At 42.6% G+C, this 21,514-nt stretch overlaps 1 protein-coding gene and 1 long non-coding RNA gene across 2 annotated transcripts in view; both read right to left on the reverse strand.

Annotated features, from left to right (window-relative positions):
• pcsk5a (proprotein convertase subtilisin/kexin type 5a) overlaps positions 1-14,284 on the reverse strand; it is a 35,553-nt gene extending 21,269 nt beyond the window's left edge. Inside the window, exons 1-17 of the mRNA XM_039615854.1 lie at positions 13,906-14,284; positions 12,775-12,879; positions 10,682-10,852; positions 10,376-10,516; positions 10,022-10,089; positions 9,687-9,775; positions 9,394-9,566; positions 9,030-9,236; positions 5,964-6,064; positions 5,755-5,858; positions 5,272-5,392; positions 4,838-5,026; positions 2,520-2,656; positions 2,272-2,394; positions 1,950-2,052; positions 416-606; positions 128-212 (exon numbers count right to left, since the gene is read on the reverse strand). Coding sequence (XP_039471788.1) covers positions 128-212; positions 416-606; positions 1,950-2,052; positions 2,272-2,394; positions 2,520-2,656; positions 4,838-5,026; positions 5,272-5,392; positions 5,755-5,858; positions 5,964-6,064; positions 9,030-9,236; positions 9,394-9,566; positions 9,687-9,775; positions 10,022-10,089; positions 10,376-10,516; positions 10,682-10,852; positions 12,775-12,879; positions 13,906-14,055 — 2,258 coding nt within the window. The 5' untranslated portion in view covers positions 14,056-14,284. The remainder of the gene's footprint in view (positions 1-127; positions 213-415; positions 607-1,949; positions 2,053-2,271; positions 2,395-2,519; positions 2,657-4,837; positions 5,027-5,271; positions 5,393-5,754; positions 5,859-5,963; positions 6,065-9,029; positions 9,237-9,393; positions 9,567-9,686; positions 9,776-10,021; positions 10,090-10,375; positions 10,517-10,681; positions 10,853-12,774; positions 12,880-13,905) is intronic.
• A 3,536-nt stretch (positions 14,285-17,820) lies between these two features.
• Positions 17,821-18,848, reverse strand: LOC120441300. Its single transcript, XR_005613969.1, has 3 exons — positions 18,401-18,848; positions 18,139-18,328; positions 17,821-18,059 (listed from the first exon to the last, which is right to left on the reverse strand). It is a non-coding gene; the product is annotated as an uncharacterized LOC120441300 (long non-coding RNA).
• Between the last annotated feature and the right edge of the window lie 2,666 nt (positions 18,849-21,514).

Genomic DNA, 21,514 nt, shown 5'->3' on the forward strand with positions numbered 1-21,514 from the left:
TGAGGGTTTGTGTGTGTGTGTGTTTGCTCGCGTGTGTGGGGAGAATCAGTATTCTCAGAGGCTTAGGGGAGAAGGAGTGGTGTTTACCGAGCAGTTAATTCGAGCATCATCAGAGAGTTTGTTTCACCTTGTGTGTGGTTTGCATTCTGTGCAGATGCTGTAGGAGGTGCACTTCAAGCAGTTTTCGCTGCACTTTCTGCACATGTTTGCATCTGTGGGGAAATCAAACAATACGCATGGAGTATACACATCAGAGCCATTAATCAATCTTGCTCACATACCTTCAACTGCAGTTACGTCAACTGACTATTCATTAGTGCAGCTGCATTCAAACCGCTCCTCTGTAACCCAGTCAAGGATTTTTCCTTCTGTCGCATTAATTTAATCACAAAAAATGTCACAAAACAGAACCAACCGTGGTCGAGGTAGAAGTTTTCCCCACAGATCGCTGTGCAGGTATTGGTCCCCTCAGTCAGGTGATGGCCAGGCTGACAGGAAGTGCACTGGTCATTTCGACTTCCAGTGCAGCTCTCACAGGAGGCGTAACACCTCTTACAACGCCGACGGTCACCCCAGAATCCCCTGGGACATCCTGATACACACAACCTATCAGACAGCCATGAACCAGAGGACACAGAGGATGAGAGGTGTTGCTATGGAAAAAATTACATTGTGGGTCAATTTTTGCTACCATAAAGATGAGGACACTCAAATAAAAAAACTATTTTTCACCCTCAATAAGCATGAAGCAGTAAATTTGACTGAAATGAAACTGAAATATGTATGAAATGTGCCTTCTATAAACTGAATGTATACAAATGGAGTTATCTTAATTTGACCAGATTCCATTTTGAGTCATTGTCATGTTAAAAACAAAGCAATGATCCAGACCCAGTTTTGCTGCTGACTACTTGAGGTTTTCTTTCAAGATGTTTAAACATCCTTCTCTCTTTTTGATTTCTTCCACCTTGATGAGATTCCCAGTTCCAGACACACGGAAGCATCCCCACAGCTTAATACTCCCACCGCCGTGTTTTAACTGTCGGGATGGTATTCTTTGGGTTGTTTGCCTCTCTTGTCTTTCTTCAAACATAAGCAACATCTATGTGGCCAAAGAGCTCAAGTGTCAACTTATCTGACCAAAGGATGCCCTTCCAGTATGCATAGTCTTTCTCCAGGTTGTCCTTAGCATACTTCAGTCTCGAAGGTTTCTCTACTGCAGCAGTGAAGTTATTCTTGGTCTGCAACCTCATGGCCGATTCCTGTGCCTAGTTCTAGTGATTATTTCTTTTGAGATTATAGTTTCCAATTCTGCTATTAGTTATTCATTAGTGTCTTTGCAGTTATTCTGAAGGCTTTAAACATCTCTCACTAGTTTTCTCTTTCTTTCCAGGATCTTTGAAATATTTTGTTTCCTACATCTGCCAGATGTGTGGCTCTCTTTGAATGTCTTGATGATGCTTCTCACTCCACTCACTCCTTGACACTCTAGAAACACTGTGATAACTTTGTATATCCACCTCCTGCTTTGTGAGGATCAGCGATTCTTTTTCTCAAAACTAAACAGATTTCATTTGTTTTTGTCACGCTGCTTTCTCAAGTTACAGCTTTAACCATTGCTGAAGTTTTTATATTGTGTGTAAATTGAAAGATAACCCCCCGTTTCAACTTGATTTTACAAATTCTGAGCACTATAAAGTTAAACCACATCATTGCACAGCAGTGGTTTGTGCTAATAATAAGCAAGTAGAAAGAATTTATGCTTTTAAAGAAAACCAGTATGTTTAGAAAATGCTCTGTTTAAAAAAAACTGAGAAAATTTTGACAAAAACTTTCATACGGGGGAGGGGCTAATAATAATTTGGTCCTCACGTGTAAATTATAAGCATATTGTGTGAGCCACATACTGTGGATCTGCCAATAGCTCTGTGCTGTGTAGTCATGCTAACCTTGTGTTGTTCTTGAACTTGAGAAAAAAGTGCAAGCATGTGACACACTGCTGCGGGCCTGGCCCCTCACAGCCGTCATCACTGCATTCTGGGTCGCAGGGTCCTGCAAGGGTGAACACTCGCAAAGTCACAGCAGCATCACGTCACATCACAAGAGAGAAGTTATTCAGACCGCTGATTTTATTCTGTATTTATGTAAGAGCCTGCCACATTAAGCATACACCGTAAATCTGCATTCCAGTTCGTTAAGCTGCTGACTGAGAGGCCGGAGACAGAACAAGGGAAAGCTTAGTACTATCAAGATGCAGGGTGTATGACTCACCGTTGTATTCTTCGCTGAGATCGCTATCCGTCGGAATCTCAGCTGATCTGGCTCGCTCGCGGTGCGCAGGATACGGGCGCTCCGCTGTGCCATAAATCACCAGGGACCACTTCTCCAGCACCCCTGTGAAACAGCAGAGAGATAAGAGGCTTTGTCCCGCGAGGCCCAGCGCTGTATTTTAACTGCAGCGAGCCGAGGTTCAGTGCATGTTTCATAATATTGAGACGTTACAAAGAGGAAAAGCAGACCTAGTTTGGAGCCGTCTCTCTTCTGAGAGGGAGTATCCTGGATTTTCAAAGTCCATTCCCCCGCTGCCTGCTCCCCCCAGCAGTGAGCTGTCATGAATTCCCAGTTCTGAAATCCCTCGGTGGAGTTGTCAAGAGGCCTAAACGAAAACATTACATAATCGTGCTCATGCTGCTGCTTCGTCTACTACTCGTTATATGATGATTTAAGGGATGTGTTTGCTAAAGACACAAAAGCAAAATGACCTTGATTTTTTTCAGCTTTATCAGAATCAAAGATAAGAAACGTGGGTCACTTCAGGAGGGCAAACCGGGTACGTGACAAATCCCTTTGTGTTCTTATTCATGGCTCATAAATACATTACAGCTTCAGCTTTTTGTACATTCGTATGAAAAAGCAAGCTCGTCCCCTAGAAAATGTTATAGAGTAAAATAGAAGCGATAAACATACAGTCCTATATGAAAGGGCAAATATGAAAGATGCAGTCCTGTTTTCTAGTCATTTTCATATTTTAAAAAAATCAGTCAATCAATCACATGGAAAAAAATCTAATCGTCACGGTCCGTTTTGTCCTCCTGTGCTGACCTGTAATCTATCTTTTCTGCTTCCTGTGTGTTTTTTTTAATCTCTCCTCCCTCTCTCTCTGTGTATGAGTGTGGCCTTGCCTGAAAAAGACTTTCAGAGCATATGTTGCTCTAAAAACCTGTATATACCTCTCAGCACTGATGCTACCTATCCAGATGTGCAACCTGCCAATTCCATAGGCGCTGATGCTCATCCCCTAACCATCAGAGATGCAGGCTTTTGAACTGAGCGCTGATAACAAGCCGGACGGTCTCTCGCCTCTTTAGTCCAGGGGACGCCATGTTCATGTTTTTCAAAAGGAATTTCAATTCATCTGACCACAGAGCAGTTTTCCACTTTGCCTCAGTCCATTTTAAATGAGCTTTGGCTCAGAGAAGACGGGCAGCATTTCTGGATCATCTTCACATATGGCTTCTTTAACGGGCATTTGTGGATGGCACAGCAAACTGTGTTCACAGACATCAATTTCTCCAAGTCTTCCTGAGCCCATGCAGACATTTCCATGACAGAATGATGCCTGTTTTTAATGCCGTGCAGGCATCCAATATGGATTTTGGTCCTTCTCCAGATCCCTGGGAACTTTTGATGATGTCTTCATAATTTTATGTTGAAAATGTTATGTTTATTATCCAATTGTTCCACAATTTGCCTACTAAACCACTCATCTTTACTTCTGAGAGACTGCCTCTGCCACTCTAAAATGACCTTTTTATACTCAATCATGTTACTGACCATTTAACCTAATTAGCTGTTTTTAGTACAACTTGCTGTTACTTCATCTGCATTAGAGATTTCTTCTTAAACCTTAATAGATACCAATGGTCTGGTATACGCCAAGCTCTAAAACTGTTCTTTAACACTTGGAGGAAAAAAACCGTTGAAGCCTATCCCAGCTACCATAGGGCGGGAGGCAGGGTACACCCTGGACAGGTCGCCAGTCTGTCGCAGGGCTAACACATAGAGACAGACAACCATTCACACTCACATTCAATTTAGAATGACCCTTTAACTTAACCCCACTAACTGAGTGTCTAAAACATGGCTACTGTGATCATTAAATGCCATCTTATATGCTGATTGGTCGATATCAGCCAATACCTTGATGCCGCACTAATTATTACCTTTTAGAAAACAAAGATCAAAAGCGTCATGAAAGTAGAACTTATGGCAGAGCTGTGAGCGTTTAAAAATCATCCCTTTTTTTGTATTTTTTTAACTGGTCGGTGAAGACTTATAGCTTAACACCTCTAGTGGTTGCACAGCAACTGGCTAAATATGCCAGTCTCCTTACCATCCAGTCACAAACTCTCTCTGTCTGTTGTTTGGTGCTTCACAGGCGGTGTACTTCAGTTTTTTTGTTTTTTTTAACCTTTTCACTGAAAACAACAGCCCACTCCTGCTTGTAACTTTGCTGGTGAGAGCAGTTAATAGGAAACCAAAACAGTAAGGTTGCAAGTGGAAACCAAAAGGATGAGCTCAAAGACATCAAAATGATCAAGGGGCTGTAGATACAGGGAAGTGACCACTCAAGTACTGATTACAGCAGCTTTAAATAGTATCTCAGCAAAGGTGAAGTTGATACTTTTAACAGGCATGTTTTACATTTCGGTGTTATGTATTTCAAAAAGTACCGTTATTCCCTTAATTTAACAAATGTGTCAAACTCAAACATTTGGCTATTGTTGGATTTGATGTTTATCAGTTACTATCTGCAGAAACCATTGCTCTCAGTTACCTGTTTGCCAGCAGCTGCGACGTGGTGCCCGAAGGTGACGTGAGGGTGATGGAGAGATCACCACGGCGACCGTGGCTTATGGTAACCCGGACCACGACGTGCTCCACATAAGCGACGTGCTGCAGGGCCTTGCCGGAGCAGCCTGTAGCCTCATGCACAGATGTTAGCGCCGAGCCCAGATAAATAAGTCTGTCATGAGAGAAAAGAGAAAAAAGAGACGCAGGGAGTAGTGGAGATAAAAGAACAGACGGAAAACAAGAAGCGCAAGAGAAAGTTACGAGGAGAGCCGCGGTAAGGAAAATGACACCCATTAAAGTACGACCGCAAATCAGTGTGAGAGAAATCAATTCGAGAAGAGAGACAGAAATAGATAACGTGCGATAAAAGGGGAGGAATCAAGGGAAGCCCTGAGTCAAAGCAGAGATCTCTGATACCTGCTCAGCTGGATGGCAGCCTCCTCCGCACATTCATGCTGTGAGGGGACTTGTTTCCAGCGCTCTGCCTCCTTCACCATGCTCTCAGCATCCAGAAGGCCAAAGCCGTACAGGTGGCTCACTAACAGACACCAGCACATCCCCAAACACACACACTGCACATTAGCCGGGGCATAGAGAAGGCACTGTAGCTTATAAATGACTTCACACACTCCTGAGACTTTGTAGGCGTTTATCGCTCTTCTGCTCACAGTACCTCATTAGTTTGTATGCTCGCTGCTTTATAGTTCCCCAAAAAAGAGCTGAGAGGAACATTTACTAAAATATGCTTATCAAGCTTAACTTATTGTTAGCCATGACTTTATTATAAGTTTTGGGAAAATGTCAGGGGATTCTTTTTTTATTTATTTTTTATTTTTGGCTGGCAAATATTAAAATAAACAATGTGGAATTAGAAAATTAGCAGAGATCCGATGGGAGTACCTTTGTATCCGGCTCCATTTACACGCCAGTCAGGAGCACTGAGGTGATGAGCTTTTGATGTTCGGACAATAATGTGCTGCAAATCCCTCCAGGTTAGCGAGGGGCTGAACGTTCAAGAGAAGGAAACCACATGTTCTTGTCACCCGATTGCACAAATTGATCTGAACGTGAGCTGCATGTATGGATGCTGTTATTAGAGGGCTGCTTACTTGGCTTCCAAGGTGAGAGCAATGACACCGGCAGCTACAGAGGCGGCGAGGGAAGTCCCTGACTGGGCCGTGCTACAGCTCTGCTGTGGACCCACGGCCACCTGTGGAGAAAAACCACATATATTTATATATTTATTTTTTTAATATTCACCCACTATTCACATGTTTTTGCACAGAACTGCTCTTTTTTGAGGACTCTGCTTGACTGTATGTGTATTTTTGTGCATCAAATCATTTTGGCAAAGCATTCAAACCACTTGCAAAAATTAACTAGGAGGATTTATGTGATCAATATTTAGGATTTAGGTTATGGATTTGCTATTAATTAGATAATTAATCCTGTCTGGTTTCTTACTCTGCTTACTTCTAGAAGGGAGAGAGCGAGTCATCTAGACACAAAATTTCTTTAAAGAGCTTAACTTGGTTTTCCCGTTCATAATTTTGATCCCTGTTGTTATGGAATTGTATCCGTACCCATATTTGTTTTTTAGAAGAATACCATTAAGGTACTGTGCAAAAGTCTTCAGTCACCCTTCATTTCTTTATATTTTCTTGGGAAAATGGGAAATAGTGATTTATTGAAACATGTGCAAAACATACAAGCCTGAACTGTCCACTTGGACAGTTTCCTCAACTTTTTTAAGGACATGCTGCAAACCATGCTGTCATATGACATGTTTTCCTATAATAGCGCTCTGAGAATCACTTCACTGGTGCATATATTCATATCTTTTATTATATTTTTATTTGAAACTCTATTATCTTTGGATTTTTTGTACTCAACTAAAGAAATGGCAACAAATTATGTGCTTAAAGACGTAAGCTTAAATTTGGTTTTTGCTAAGTTGCCTGTTATATAAAGACTACTTGAAAAATATTCAAAAATTCAAAAAAAAATTGTGCTCCTTGGAAATGAATAGCAGCTCAGGACTTACACAGTGCTGTATATTGTAGAATATGGGACTGGTTAACCAGCAACTGGAGCACACTCACCTTTTCCAAAGACCAGTTAGGTAACTTTTGTCATAAACTAGCTTAATTTTTAAGTTTGCACACACAAGATCACTCACAGAGACAAATGCAACAATATAACAAAATTGCCAGAGTGACAAAAATGAATCAAGATAATGTATTTTGTAGAAAAAAAATAGAAATACTGGCAAACATAGTACACATTTTCTTAATGTTTTGTGTGTCGGTTGAGAAAACAAAAATGGAAAACATGTAAGCCTGAGGCCAGAGAAGCAGCTCTCAGTCAAATTACTCTAATCAGCTACCCAACTCTGTTTACCCACAGTGTCTGAAAATCACATGACATGATAGAAGTATTTGGCACTTTCTACACTTAGACAGTGATTTCATTCTAATTTTATTCCATTTTAATGCCTTCTGGATTTTCCTTTACCACCTTTACGTGCAAAATCTGTATGTTTTCCTAATAATTTTCACCTACTCTGATTTGTGATAGTATAGAGTAACTACTATCCTTTGTCCCTGGTGATGTGCCATAAACAGGGGGGGGGGGGGACCCTTCCAGTAAGACAGACAAAACAAAAGAGTGAAATCTGGTATTTCACAAAACATATTTCACACAACATTAGGAAATTTTCCTCGGGCCGTTCTAGTATGTTAATATTATACTGCTGACTGAGTTCTGACGACATACACCGCAGTTCTTGTAATGGCTTTTAATTAATGAAAATTAAAGCTCTAAGAATATCCTAAATGTGCTGAAATAAACATGAAAACAAAATCATTTGTTGCTGCGGGTTTGAACGAGCTGCTCCTTCCTGTGACTTCACAAGTTCAGTTTTGTTCTGCAGAGACAAAAGTTCACAGAGCCTCCGTCTTAGGCATATTTAGTTGATTGACAGGTGTCTCAGACTATCACACTCAGCAGACGTTGCATGCTCACCCTCCCCCCCAACAAAACTGCCCAAAGCCAATGTTTAATATCCCAAATGTGTATTTTCTGGCTTTGAGCAGCTGGCAAGATGCCGGTGAATGTTAAATCTAACTACAGACTCTAAGACATCCAGTGTCATCATTAGAAATAGTGCAAAAATGACTTTTAAATTAGCAGTTAATATAATTTTATTATCTAAATAACTTCATGCCCTCATGCAGTGCAAACATGAATGTCATAACACGACAAATGCCTCGTAATCTGCCTTGCATCGCTTCACTTCTTCCTTTTATTGTAAAAAAATAATTGCTTTTGGACATTTATGTTTAAAATATTAAATATTTAAAGAAATTATGTAACTTGCTACAGATAGTAGACCATTGTTTTTCTTGTTTTCTTTCTTGTCTGTAAAAAATATGTTATGCATATGTTGCATGATTTAATAGCTTGTAGATCACAAGTTATCAAGTTGTCTCCACAACACTGTGAGACACGTTACCAGTAGCTCATGTTTCTGTGAAGGAATTCTGGCCCACAACATTGTTTCATTTCATTTTTGAGGCATTTGTTCATGCACAGCTCTTTTGAAGTCCCACCACAGCTTATCAATCCGGTTAAGGTCTGGACTTCGACTGGGCCACTGCAACACCGCCATTCTTTTCTCTCTGAGCCTTTCTATTGTAGATTTGCTGCTGTGCTTAGGATCATTGTCCTGACCCAGGAGGCCAACAGACTGGACTCTAGAATACTTCGTAATAAAGGAGAGTTCACGGTTGGCTCAAGGACAGCAAGGTGCCCAGAGGTCTTGTGGTTCAGTGAGTTGCAACTTTTGCAAACTTCAGCCTCAGATTCCACAGTGCAAGTCCCACAACCTGAAATGTAGATTTGTTTTCTATCACTATTAAACTACTAATAGTTAACAGAAATGTTGCCATTCGCAAGATAGTTTTGAGATTCAGCAACTTGTGTTTGTGTCTATATAAAGTCTTTTTACAATGTTGCTTTGGATTGAGGCGAGAAAATGTTTTTCCAGCATTTGGGTAAAGCTATCTTCAACAGACTGATGGTAGGAGAGCGTGGCTGCTCACTACGGTGGAAGAAAAGAAGCTATTTTGTGAATCATGCGCATCTTAATTAAGTTCTCTGTTAGCAACACTCACCATCTCCTCTCTTTCCCATCCGCCGTACGCCGTTGCCAGAGTGGAGGGGCACGGCTCCAGGTAATCTGGCTGGCTTCCACGCTGAGTGCTGCTGCTGATAGAGACAGTGTAGATACTGTTGCTGTAGCCGTCGCAGGAGCAGTAGTCACCTCTTTCCCCTCCATTTCCTGACGGCCAAACAAAGATGGAGCCCCTCCCTTGCCGGCCCTGAGATTAATTGGGTAAAGCAGACAGAGGCGATTAATTTATTTATGATATTTACATATTGATGTTGAGGGAAAAAACAGAACAGCCCTTGCAGTAAATATACAGCTGCAGGTGGGACACAGACATAAACAAACACAGCCACACTTTTTTTCCTCACTGTTTGAACGCCGTTCTGTAAAACAAGACGAGTCAGAGGTCCAGGTCCATCTAAAGTGGCCCCGTCATCTTTTGGGCCCCAGCCGGCTAAGTAAACATCAATATACCGTGGACTGTAGCTCAGCGACTGGGCCTCCACGATGTCTGTTACATCTCCATCCAGCATTCGGATGCCTGAGGGAAAAGGATAGCACCAAAGCCATGATAAAGTTTGAATCCCCTACTGTATCTACAAAACTTTGCCTTTCAAGAAGTCCTTCGGCGTGCGAGTTTCATGGCGTCACACGGACTCACCGCCTATGCGTGCGTGGAAAGAAACTCCGACCGTGCACCGAGAGCTATTTGCAGCCGCAGCAACCACCCCTGCGCACTGAGTCCCATGGCTTCGAAGAAAGGAGGAGAACATCAGAACACGAGGTTAAATGCATATGCATGAGGAGAAGACGGGCTATTTCCGTTACATCAAGCTATGCGAAGACAGAATTTAGACTGGGGACTTTGCATATCCATACATGCATGCAATTACGGGAAAACGGAAAGGAAAAGCATGCATTAATTAGAGTTCTGGATTATGACGGGGAAGCTGCAAAGCAGGTTCAAAGAAAATTCCAGAGATACAAAGTACTCACTAGTTAACAGCACTGTTAGAAGAACGATCTTGGTCTTGTCCGTTCACATCAAAGCTGGCAAAAGGATCCTAAATCAGATAGATACTAAGTAGCGGCACATAACACCATGCCAGCAGCTATCTGACTGTATTTCATCAGACAAATCACAAAGAGCATTATTCACCAGCCCACTCAACAGCTAAGTGGATCAGACGTTTAATGTCCTTTCCAATACTCTTAGCTGGCCTTTCCAAACCTTTGGCCCAAAAACCCTGCTTGCAATATCTGCCTGAGCTCTTACACTAAGAGCTCTGCCAAACTGCTTATGATTAATGTCCCCTTCCCAAGAAGAGTGTCCCATCCCAGAGCACTTACATAATTTGGCTTCAGATCCGGATGCTCTCTCTCGATGCCATCATCTAGGACAGACACCACCACACCCTTCCCAGTGTACCCTCTCCTCCAGGCCGCTGCAATGTTCATGTGAGACTGGCAGGCTTTGGAGCCACTGCACTGCTGTGGAGCGAAATAGTGGGACATTCAGCTTCACCCTCAGGAGTAAAGAATAAATGTGGGTCTATTTTAGGCTCTGTCTGTCTGTCTGGGTTTGTGTGTGTTTGTGTGTCTGTGTTTCAGACTTGAGCATGGCAAAGGAAAAAAAAACAAAACAATCTGACTCACAATATACCACAGGCGGTTCCACACTGGGTTGCTGAAGTCCTGCGTGTGGTTGCTGGACTGATGGTGCGTAGCAGGGAGGAGCTTTCTCCTCATGGGGATGGGAGAGATATGACCGGCTCTGGAGATCCTCTTCACTCTTCTCTGGAGCACCTGCTGCTGGAGCCATTCCACCTTAAATGGAACATTTGTCCAGATGTTTGTCTACTTTTAGACATTCCACTGGAACGTTTGGATCCACTGTGAAATATTTCAGCAGCTATAACGCATTTACTGCGCTGGCAAAAAACAATTATGTTCTCAAGAGGAGGGGCCCTGACACTGTACCTCTGGTTGATACTCTGATGACTTACCACAGACAAAGGGCACGAATGTAATCAGTGCAAGCTAATGACTTGCACCCTCTTCGTTCAACAGCAACAAACAAAAACGCAATCCCAAATTGCTGCAACACATGGCTGTCTCACAGAAATATAAAGACATCCTGATCATTCTGTAGATTGCTCATATAACACTGTTTTAAGGTCAAAATGGTAACTTTGATCAGTGAAGTATCACAAAATATGGACACTAAACTTTTCCGCTAGTGCCTTTATGAGGCTAATATCTGCTCTTAGTTGTTAAAAGGTTTTAAATTTGGTGCAAATTCAGAATTATTTATTTGAAAAAATGCACTTCCCCATTAAGTTTTTAATTGTTTTTATTCCTGCAAAACTAATCACATTTCTTGGTTCTGTTAATGGTTGTTAGCGTCTCTGAGTTCATTTATCAAATACATGCTAATGTGCTCATCTGCAATAGCAAACATGACCAATGTTAAAACTCCTGAACAGCTCCATGTTACAGCTGCCATTATAGTCCTGTCAGTGCATTGACGTTAGAATTCAGTTTAAAAAATATTACTGTGCTTAGTAAAGCTGCAAACATGGCTCCACCAAAGAAGTAGTTTCCTGTTCCTGAAGCCGTTATAGGGCACTTATTGAAATTCCTGAAAATTCACAATAATAGTGTTAGTGTTGGACACTTTTTTTTTTTAACTTCTGTGACTTTTTCTCAGGAATTTTCTCTGTTATGTAGCAAATCATGTTACGGTTAAAGGCTGAATTTAGCTTTACTTTTGTTGGCCAGCAGGGGGAGCCTCCTCTGTTTTGCAATAGTCCAGTTGTATAGAAGTCAACATAAAAATTACCCTATGTCTCATACACTCTTGCAGTTGAGTTTCTGTGTTGTGCTTTTTGTTTTTTGAAGTTTCACTGAATACAATATGATGTTCCCTTGTATATTGTGATCTCCATTGGAATCAAAACAGATAACAAACACAGAAGGTTATGATTGTGGGCCTTTCCTCAGCATGCCACGTTGATATAGGAGAAGTGAGTGGTCCCTTGAATTCTTAGTCAGATTCATCCTCCATTTAAAAAAAACTCAGCTCGAGGCTTCACTAAGGACTTGACTGGCTAATGGGCTATGTCATAGTAGCAACATCCATCTTCAATATACAGTCCATGGGTCATACAATCTGAATTATATTATGTTAGTGTGTTGTGATTTCAGACACTACTCAATTATACATGAACAAAAATGTTGGTACAAAGTGACATTAATGCAAAAAAGTCTGACGTACGCTAAATGCTGGGAAAAAGATAAATCCCTAGCTGTTTACTAAATGTAAAATCAAAAGCTCCTTGGATGGTTCCCTTTCCCTAGTTGGAAAAAAGTCCTCCTGGCTAACACTGACACTACTATCGACTATGTTCTTTAACTTCTGAAGGTGGAAGACAAAGAAAGTGGGATTTTGTGTGTAACCAGATAACACTGGGAGTTGCTTAGAACCTGTACTATATGTACTATATGCCCAAGCTGCTTATTGATACTATAAGAATTTGATGCAACCCTGAACACCTTGTTGATCTTTAAGGACTTCTAGCATCTTTAGGTGCTGTTAGTGTTCGTGCACACAAAGCTGTAATGTGAGGGGAGGGACCAGGACAATGAACATGTGTCCCTATGTGTATGTGGAGTGTACGGAGGGGACATGATGCTGGTGATTAATAATCCAGTAGCCTCCCAGTCCTACTCATATCTCATTACTATACCTTGGTCTCCTTGGCGACGCGATCAGTCACTTCTTTGTTGCCTACTTTGGACTGATTCGCCGTCTTGTGATGGCGAAAACTGTAATGCCGCTTCAGGTCTCCAATCTGGTGAAAACACACATCAAATCCTCAAAATGATTTTGTTTTCAGGTGGAGGCGTGCTGCTCGTTCTGCTCTGCTACTGTGCAAAGCAGCTTTTTAATTATTAAACTGCTCATGGTGTCTTTTATTAACACGGCTACCTTATACCTCTGATAGTTTTACAGCCGAGGGCAACCTGAGCCAAAAGGTTTCAGCCACACTGCTGCTCATCTGTGTACTCGTGTAGTTGCACATACCATGTCACTTTGTGCATTCTATAATGTATGTCAGCTAATATTTTTATACAAGCGCAGACCACTGAGTAATGACTAGTTAATAAAACACATGACAGCTCACACTATTGCACTATTATGCCCTTAAATATTTAATTAATATCTTTTCAGTGAAATAATTACTTTTTGATTTTCAACCTCAGCAATATAAGATTACTGTATAGCAGTCTTTTTAGTTTGAATGGGTCTCTCTGGTTCCTATCACCTGCTGTGAAAACTGAGCATCTATCCCATGTGCAATAAAGTACAGCATGCTATTTCTTTGATGTTTAACTGTTACTTTATGAAACAAGTCTAAAATAAGTGCAAAAGGAGTGCAACTAATGCAGCAGTGGCTCATAGAGAAGCAACTTTGGATTATGGTTGCTGGTTAAGTTCCCAGCACTAGCACTGCCTGTAGTGTGTCTTTGAGTGTGTGTGTGCTCACTGCTCATTTCTGGGCTAAATGCAGAGGTCAAATTCTTGTTGAAAAACATGCTGGTGGTCATGATTTATTTATTTATTTATGAATGTATCTGTTCATTTGCTGCTTCTTTAAATCTTGAGCAGTTTCTACCTGGACGGCTGACCATAAAGTACAGACAGACATCAACAGCTTTTGATGCAATCCTAAAAAAATATTAGTAAACTAAAGCCATAAGAGTCTCCACAGTTAGATTTGTCCAATATTTTCAGTTTTCCAATAAATGACACTGCGCCAAATGCAAGTCTGGTAATTGTGTAAATAACTGCCCTCTTCATGTTTGAGGGCACTCACCTGTCCCATGTTGGTAAATCCATATTTCTCTGCTATCCTGTTCACAGATTCGAGGTCCCCTCTTATTTTTATCGCCCAGTCGTTTGTATAAATCGTTGCGTGGCAAAGCTGGAGGAGAGTTCCCATCCACAGCGCGATAAAACGCGCCATTGCTGCTTATTTCTCTCGGTAAATAGCCGGTGCCCAGGTGTTTCACGAGCTGTCCCCGCACTCTGTTCTGCTGCAGATGCTTCTCATTGCGGGAAATCCGCTGTCTCAAAGACGCAGGATGCACCCGATGTTCTGCCGGCTGAAGTTGTGAAGACTTGACTCCTTCACTGACTACAAGCTTCTATCAAATTACTTCAATATGGAGGCCGGGGATCAGCTACAGTCTGTCCTTTATTGGGATCTGATCTGTGGGTTACACTTTACTTATATAGATCTTTTCTTTACTTTACTCTTTGCAAATACTGTAAAATGAATGAGCTGCCTGTATTTAAAAAAATTTTTTTTTAGAAAGCTCAAGGAATCAGACATGTGATAAATATTAGAGGGAAAACACCCCGTTGGCATAAGTTTTACCTGTACTTTCATTTTTTATTTATTTATTTATTTATTTTTTTAGATGTTTTCCTACTGATAAAGACTTCCCCTATTCATACTCATAAAGCAATAGATAGAACCACATAGAAACAACAACATCAACATTTCCACTTTATAATTGCAGGACCATCTGGGCAATGAACAATGAACTACTGGAAGTTTTTTCTGTAATTTTACACATTTATGCCTTACAATTTAAGCCCGGAGACTCCTTACAGGTGGCCAGTGATGTAAAATGACATCCTCCCTGCTCTAGGTCGTATATTTAAGTTGAATTCTTTTGTGACTCACCTGTTTGGATGATTGAGTTAGAGATATCAAGGCAGGTATCAAGGCATAGGCAGCTCTAGCCAGCAGGTGCTGCTAGGCCTCAACTCCATTAATCCGAGCAACTGAAGTGGACCTCTCTGCTGTGTTTGTGCCATTGTGAGACTTTTTACTGAATTATCTTACTAATATTATAAATTGTTGTTGATTATTTGTTTATATTTTATTAGCCAAATTATTAGGTCTGTGTGTTGCATGCATACAATTTGTGGAGATAGCTTGCTAACCAAGCTAATTAGCATTACCTGAAGAATTAGCATTAACAACAGCCAACATGTTAGTGTTGAGGGTGCAAAACAAAAAGTCCAAAACTAATAGGTGATGTCAGAGTGGCTATGTACATATTGTATACTGTCTATGGCTGAGAAACAAAAGATGCATGCTGAAGAATAGGAAGGATGGGCTTTATACAGGAAGTACTGGAGCAGGCGTCTCCATCTACCTGCTGCAGCATAGAAATACAAGGATTAGAAGGGCATGCAGACTAACACAATATACAGAATATAATATATAAGTTATTTATTCAACCTAAAATTCAGTATAAGTTTACCACTCGTGTGTTCTAAATATTTAATACAGAAAAGCAGTCAGCAAGGAAAAAAAAACATTCCAGCTACCACCAATAACAAACTTCCAGTCCATCGACCCAGCCAACCACTTTGTTTATGGTGGCTGGTGCTTATCCCAGCCTTCAATGGGCGAGAGGTCATCAAAAGTGGCTGAGGGCTGGCTTTAGCTCAGGAGACCAAGTCATCTACTAATTGGAAGGCTGGTCGTTTGATCTCTGGCTGCTCCTTTGGCAAGATACTAACCTCAAGTTACTCTCCGATGCATCCATCAGAGAGTGAATGTGTGTGAACGTTAGTTAGAAAGCATTTCACCATAGAAGCAGTGGCTGTACGAATGGGGGAGTGAGGCATGTTGTATAAAGTTCTTAGTGGTCAGGTAGATTAGATTAGATTCGATTAGATGAAACTTTATTAATCCCTCGGGTGGGTTCCTCCGGGAAATTCAGTTTCCAGTAGCAAAGCACCGAAAGAAGTTGCATGTTACAGATACAATAAGGGGAATTAGAGTAAGGATATAAGCATAAATACACCATATATACACATATACACATATATAGATACAGAATATACAATATGGATAAATAGGATTGCTCATTTGAGTGAGTATATTTCACAGTGATTATTGCACAGTCGAATATAAGAAAAAAACAACACAACAACAACAACAACAAAAACAAATATTGCACAGTGTAAAAAAAGCACCTACAGCTCAGTTGTTCCCGCCCTCCCTTGTCCCTCTGTTTCCCCTCCCTCTCCCCTCCAGTGAGGAGTTAAACAGTCTGATGGCCTGTGGGACAAAGGAGTTTTTAAGTCTGTTGGTTTTTGACTTTGGGAGAAGCAACCTGTCACTGAATAGGCTCCTCTGATTGTTTACGACCGTGTGCAGAGGATGCCCAGCATTGTTCATAATGTCCATCAGTTTCTTTAATGTCCTCTTCTCTGCCACTGTCACCAGAGTGTCCAGCTTCATGCCGACCACAGAGCCCGCCTTCCTGATTAGTTTCTCCAGCCTGGATGAGTCCTTCTTTGCTGTGCTGCTCCCCCAGCACACCACGCCATAGAAAAGTACTCCAGCAACCACCGACTGGTAAAACATCCTCAGGAGCTTCCTGCAGATGTTGAAAGACCTCAGCCTCCTGAGGAAGTACAGTCGGCTTTGGCCTTTTTTATACAGGTGCTGCGTGTTGCATGTCCAGTCCAGTTTGTTGTCCACCCACAGCCCGAGGTACTTGTATGTGTTGACCACCTCCACCTCCTCTCCCTCTATTTGAACTGGCAGTGGACCTGGTCTGGACCTCCCGAAGTCCACAACCAGTTCCTTGGTCTTTGAGGAGTTGAGTTGCAGGTGGTTTGTGTGACTCCATGTGACAAAGTTCCTCACCAGGCTCCTGTACTCCTCTTCCTGGTCATCCCAGATACGCCCCATGATGGTGGTGTCATCCGCAAACTTCTGAATATGGCATAATTCAGAGTTATAGCAAAAGTCAGAGGTGTACAGGGTGAAGAGAAGAGGGGACAGCACAGTTCCCTGTGGTGCTCCTGTGCTGCTGACCACAGTGTCAGACGTGATGTCCTTCAGCCTGACGTACTGTGGTCTGTCGGTGAGGTAGTCGGAGATCCAAGCAACCAGGCAGGGGTCCACCTGGATCCTGTTTAGTTTCTCCTGGAGCAGACAGGGCTGGATTGTATTGAAGGCACTGGAAAAGTCAAGAAACAGGATCCTGACCGTGCCTTTTCCCTTGTCCAGGTGTGAGTGGGCTCTGTGTAGGAGGTACAGGATGGCATCCTCCACTCCGACATTCGCCTTGTAGGCGAACTGTAGTGGGTCCTGGGCATGTTGTACCTGTGGTCGGAGGAGGTTGAGGAAGAGCCGCTCTAGAGTCTTCATAAGATGTGACGTCAGTGCCACCGGTCGGAAGTCATTCAGCTCATTGGGCCGGTTCTTTTTGGGGACCGGGACAATGCAGGATGTCTTCCAGAGGGCGGGCACTCTCCCCAGTCGCAGACTGAGATTGAAGACTCGTTGTAGCGGCTCCCCAAGTTCAGCAGCACACACCTTTAGCATCCTAGGACACACCTTGTCTGGGCCTGCTGCCTTCCTGGGGCGAAGCTTCCTCAGTTGTCTCCTGACCTGTCCAACTGTGACACTGGGAGATGATTGGAAGGGGGGGAGGGAGGCTGTCGTGCTGTTTAGAGAGGGGTTGGAGAAGGAGGAGGGGGATGTCATAGTGTCAAGGAGGGGGGAAAGCGAGGGAGGTAGGAGAGTAGGGAGAGGGCTCTGTAGTAAAGGTGAGGGTGAGGGTGGGGGGGTTGTGTGCCGGTCGAACCTGTTGAAGAAGTAGTTGAGTTCGTTTGCCTTCTCCACAGTCCCCCCCACTGTGCTGTTCTTGATGTTGTGGCCTGTGATGGTTTTCTGTCATAGCTCAGAGGCCCATGACGTGGAATGGACTCAGGCGCAGAACCAAAGACCGGAAGCTCAAAGTGATTTGCGAAAACAAAAACTTTTATTCACACGTGTCTCTAACATAAATATTCAAGACAGAAAACAAGGTTAAACTTAGTGCAAAAGCGTGGTGTCTGTGAGGTGCGGGGCTAGGGCGAGCATGGAACAGACAGGTCACTAAACTGCTGAAACTGGAGTGGGGCTGGTGGAAGCTATGGCAGACCAGGGCACTGAAACGTAGGAGAGGAAAATCAGAACAGTCCAAGGAGTTGTGAGTGTTTCTCCATTTGACAAGCTGGGATGGCTTACGTGTTCGCAGGCGGGGATTAACTGAAGGTGGAGGCGAGGCGAGGTCCAGGCGAGCGCTGAGTCCAATACTGGTATGCAGGGAGGCAGGCAGGTGTGAGTGGCAGTTTGACTGAAAAGGATTAAGCAGCAGCTGACCGGAATCCAGGAATGAGGCTATGGCAGGTTTTGGGATGATGAGTCCAGGTACCGACTAGGAGACAGGAAGAGAGGGGTAAGTAATGCACACTGAAAAATACACAGGAACATAAGGCTGTGAACTAACTGGGGTTAGCAGACGATCTGGCGAAGACTCATAGTGTGCGCTGCTCCTAAATACTGCCAGAATAATTGCCTGCAGCTGAGGAACGGAGAGGGGCAGGAAGGGCTCCACCCAAAGGAGGAGAGCTGATGCTGAGGAAAGTTACTCAGGCCCGCCCAGACCATGACATTTTCACACCATTCCAGACCTCCCTCATATTGTTCCTCTCCAACTTCTGCTCCACCTTCCTCCTGTAGGCATCCTTTGCTTCCTTCAAGCAGCGTTTCACCTCCCGCTGTGCTGCTTTCATGTCCTCCTTCACTTTGCTCCTGAAGGCCTTCTTCTTCATGTTGAGGACAGCTTTGACTTCCTGTGTTACCCACGGTTTGTTATTAGGATAACACCGTACCGTCTTAGCAGGGCCGACTGTGTCCACACAAAAGTTGAGGTAGTCCGTCAGACAGTGTGTCGCCCCCTCTATGTCCTCACCATATGGGCTCAGAAGCACATCCCAGTCTGTGGTGTCATAGCAGTCCCTCAGAGCATCCTCCTTTTCTGGGGTCCATCTCCTAATGGAGCGTGTTGTGACAGGCTGCCTTTGGACGAGGGGTGTGTATTGTGGCTGTAGGTAAACCAGGTTGTGGTCTGACTTCCCTAGTGGGAGGAGGGGGGTGGCTCACATTAGCATACAGTAGGTCAGTTGTCAATTGAGTAGAAAAGCCCTATATAAGATCCAGTCCACTTACCATCATTTACCAGTCTGTTACAGGGTTAGCGGACAAAACCAGACAACCACAACCCTATAGCTTACAAACCGACCACCCTGATCGTGACTAGTCCTTCCAAAAAATATGTTGGTAGGTATTTTGTTTACGGGTTGATATTTGGTTGAACAGCAGAGGGCTCCCTTATATTTTCTTCCCATGGACGCCATGCTCAGTGAAAGGTACATCATGATAGGTTACATACGTTAGCCAGCTTGAGAGGAGTAGCCATAGATATAAGCTGTTTTCATTTATCAGCAGTTTGTTGTGGGCTGATCATCTAAACCACACATGGGCAAATTATGGCCTGAGGACAGGAACCACCCAGCCAACTATCTCAATCCGGCCCACAAAACAAAACAGCCCCCCTCAAAAAAATCAATAAGAAAGAGCAGCATACAGAAGAATATTGAAACGAATAACTGCAACAAGTCTGCTCTGCTGTTTAACTCTATTCCAGTCCAATGTGTTTCAACAGTGACCTATACAGTGGTGAATGTGAGACATCTGAAATAATGTAGGCTAAATGTTCTTAAAGCATTTAGGTGATATTTTTTTGGAATCATGGTTTGAGTCATTTTCCACCATGTAGTCCTTTTCTTGCTTTATCAAAGTCAGTGTGGCACATTACACCTACTGGAACTGATGGCCATGGAAACCCATGCAGTGAAGCTCCCAGTGCACACTGTTTATGCTGATGTTAATGCCAGAGGAGGTTGGGAATGCTACAGTTGCATGGCTAGCTGCTTAACCCTCTCGAGGCAGGCGTTGCCGATTTGCAACAGTTAAAAACTAACAACCTGATTACCCCACATACATATTTTATGAGTTTTTTTTTACTCAGAAGTACCACTGCAGGACTTGGTTGTGCATTAGCAACCCTCCACCTCCACTTCAGCGGATCGTTGCACCATCGGTTGACGTCAGACTCGACCGATGCGATCATTTTCCCATTCATGCTGAGAAACGTGGACCGTGCAGACTGTGCAAGAATGGCTACACGCAAATGGCCTGCCTGAAGTGCAAAGTACTTCTGTGCTTTACGAAAGACAAAAACTGTTTCTTGGAGTACCACACCACAAAGTGACATGCCAACATGGCCTACTCAATGAGGATTTGAGATTTTGGATTTGGATCCCATATTGTTTTTGTTGTTGTTCTGTTACTGAAAAGCACTTTGTTACATTGTTTTGAAAAGTTGTATACAAATAAAGTTAATGTTCATATCATATTCAGTCTTCAGTGTCAATTTACCACACCGGGCCAATGTTGTAAATCCGCAACATCCCAGAACTCCTTGCATGTGAAGGTCTCACTAAAAAAAAAAGTCAGGATTCTATTGTACTACCCCATATGATAATTTTCCCCAAATATCAGATTTTTCCTGTAACTAAAACTTAATTTGAGCCTGAGAGGGTTAATTGTGGCAGCTGACATCAAAGATCAAGTCCAAGCAGAAGCTTTTTCTCACCACCATACATAACATATTTTTTAACTTGTTTAGTATTGAGATTAAAGTGAAGAAGAATATGGAGAAGGAGATGAATTAACTGAAACAATCTTTGTGATCTGCAAAGTTGGATAGCTCAGTTGCCTTAGTTACATTGCAGCATACTTCAGAGAAAACAAATCCTCTCATCCAAAGCCAAAGTAAGCGATTATTCCATGTTTTATACTTCTATGATACTTTATTACATGAAAAAAATGCAAATGGCAGGGGATGATAGGAACCAGAGGATGATTAACAGAATATGCGACACAGCGTGTCTGAGTGTGTTCCTGTTAGTCGCATCATTATGCTTTATTTTAGAAGAGACGGCGCCTTTTCTTGACTTACATCAGACAAAAAGCTGCTAAAAACAGCCGTCCTGCCATTCTTTTGTTTCCCACAGTCCCGCTGTTCATTTCTAACTACATAGCGTAAGTCAAATGTGCACAACACTGCTTTGTTTTACTCATGAAAACACACCATGCTTAGTGTGCTCGACAGGCAAAGATTGGACGATCGCGTGCTTCATTTTCCACTTCACGCTATGTATTTCATACTGTGATTTTATTTTGCCTGAATGGGCTCGAGGCCAATATGCAGAGATGTTTCTATAACATCCACCGACACTCATAGTAATTCCAACTAATGCCTCGGCATCAGTCATATAATTATGTCACTAGAGACCTAGTATATGTGCAGCAGGTAGATGAGGTCCATAACAGGATGTATGCAGGATATTGTTGGAGGATGACTTACTAATTAAGAAGACGTGTAGGCCTCAGCCTTTAGTTGCTGTTTTGATGCCATGGGAAATAAAGGCAGCACAACAGCTGATCATTTCTGAAAAGGGAGCAGCTGTTCCCTTCTGCCATACTGCACTTTGTA

Source organism: Oreochromis aureus, linkage group 7 (genome assembly GCF_013358895.1).
Source record: "Oreochromis aureus strain Israel breed Guangdong linkage group 7, ZZ_aureus, whole genome shotgun sequence".
NCBI classification, from domain to species: domain Eukaryota; kingdom Metazoa; phylum Chordata; class Actinopteri; order Cichliformes; family Cichlidae; genus Oreochromis; species Oreochromis aureus.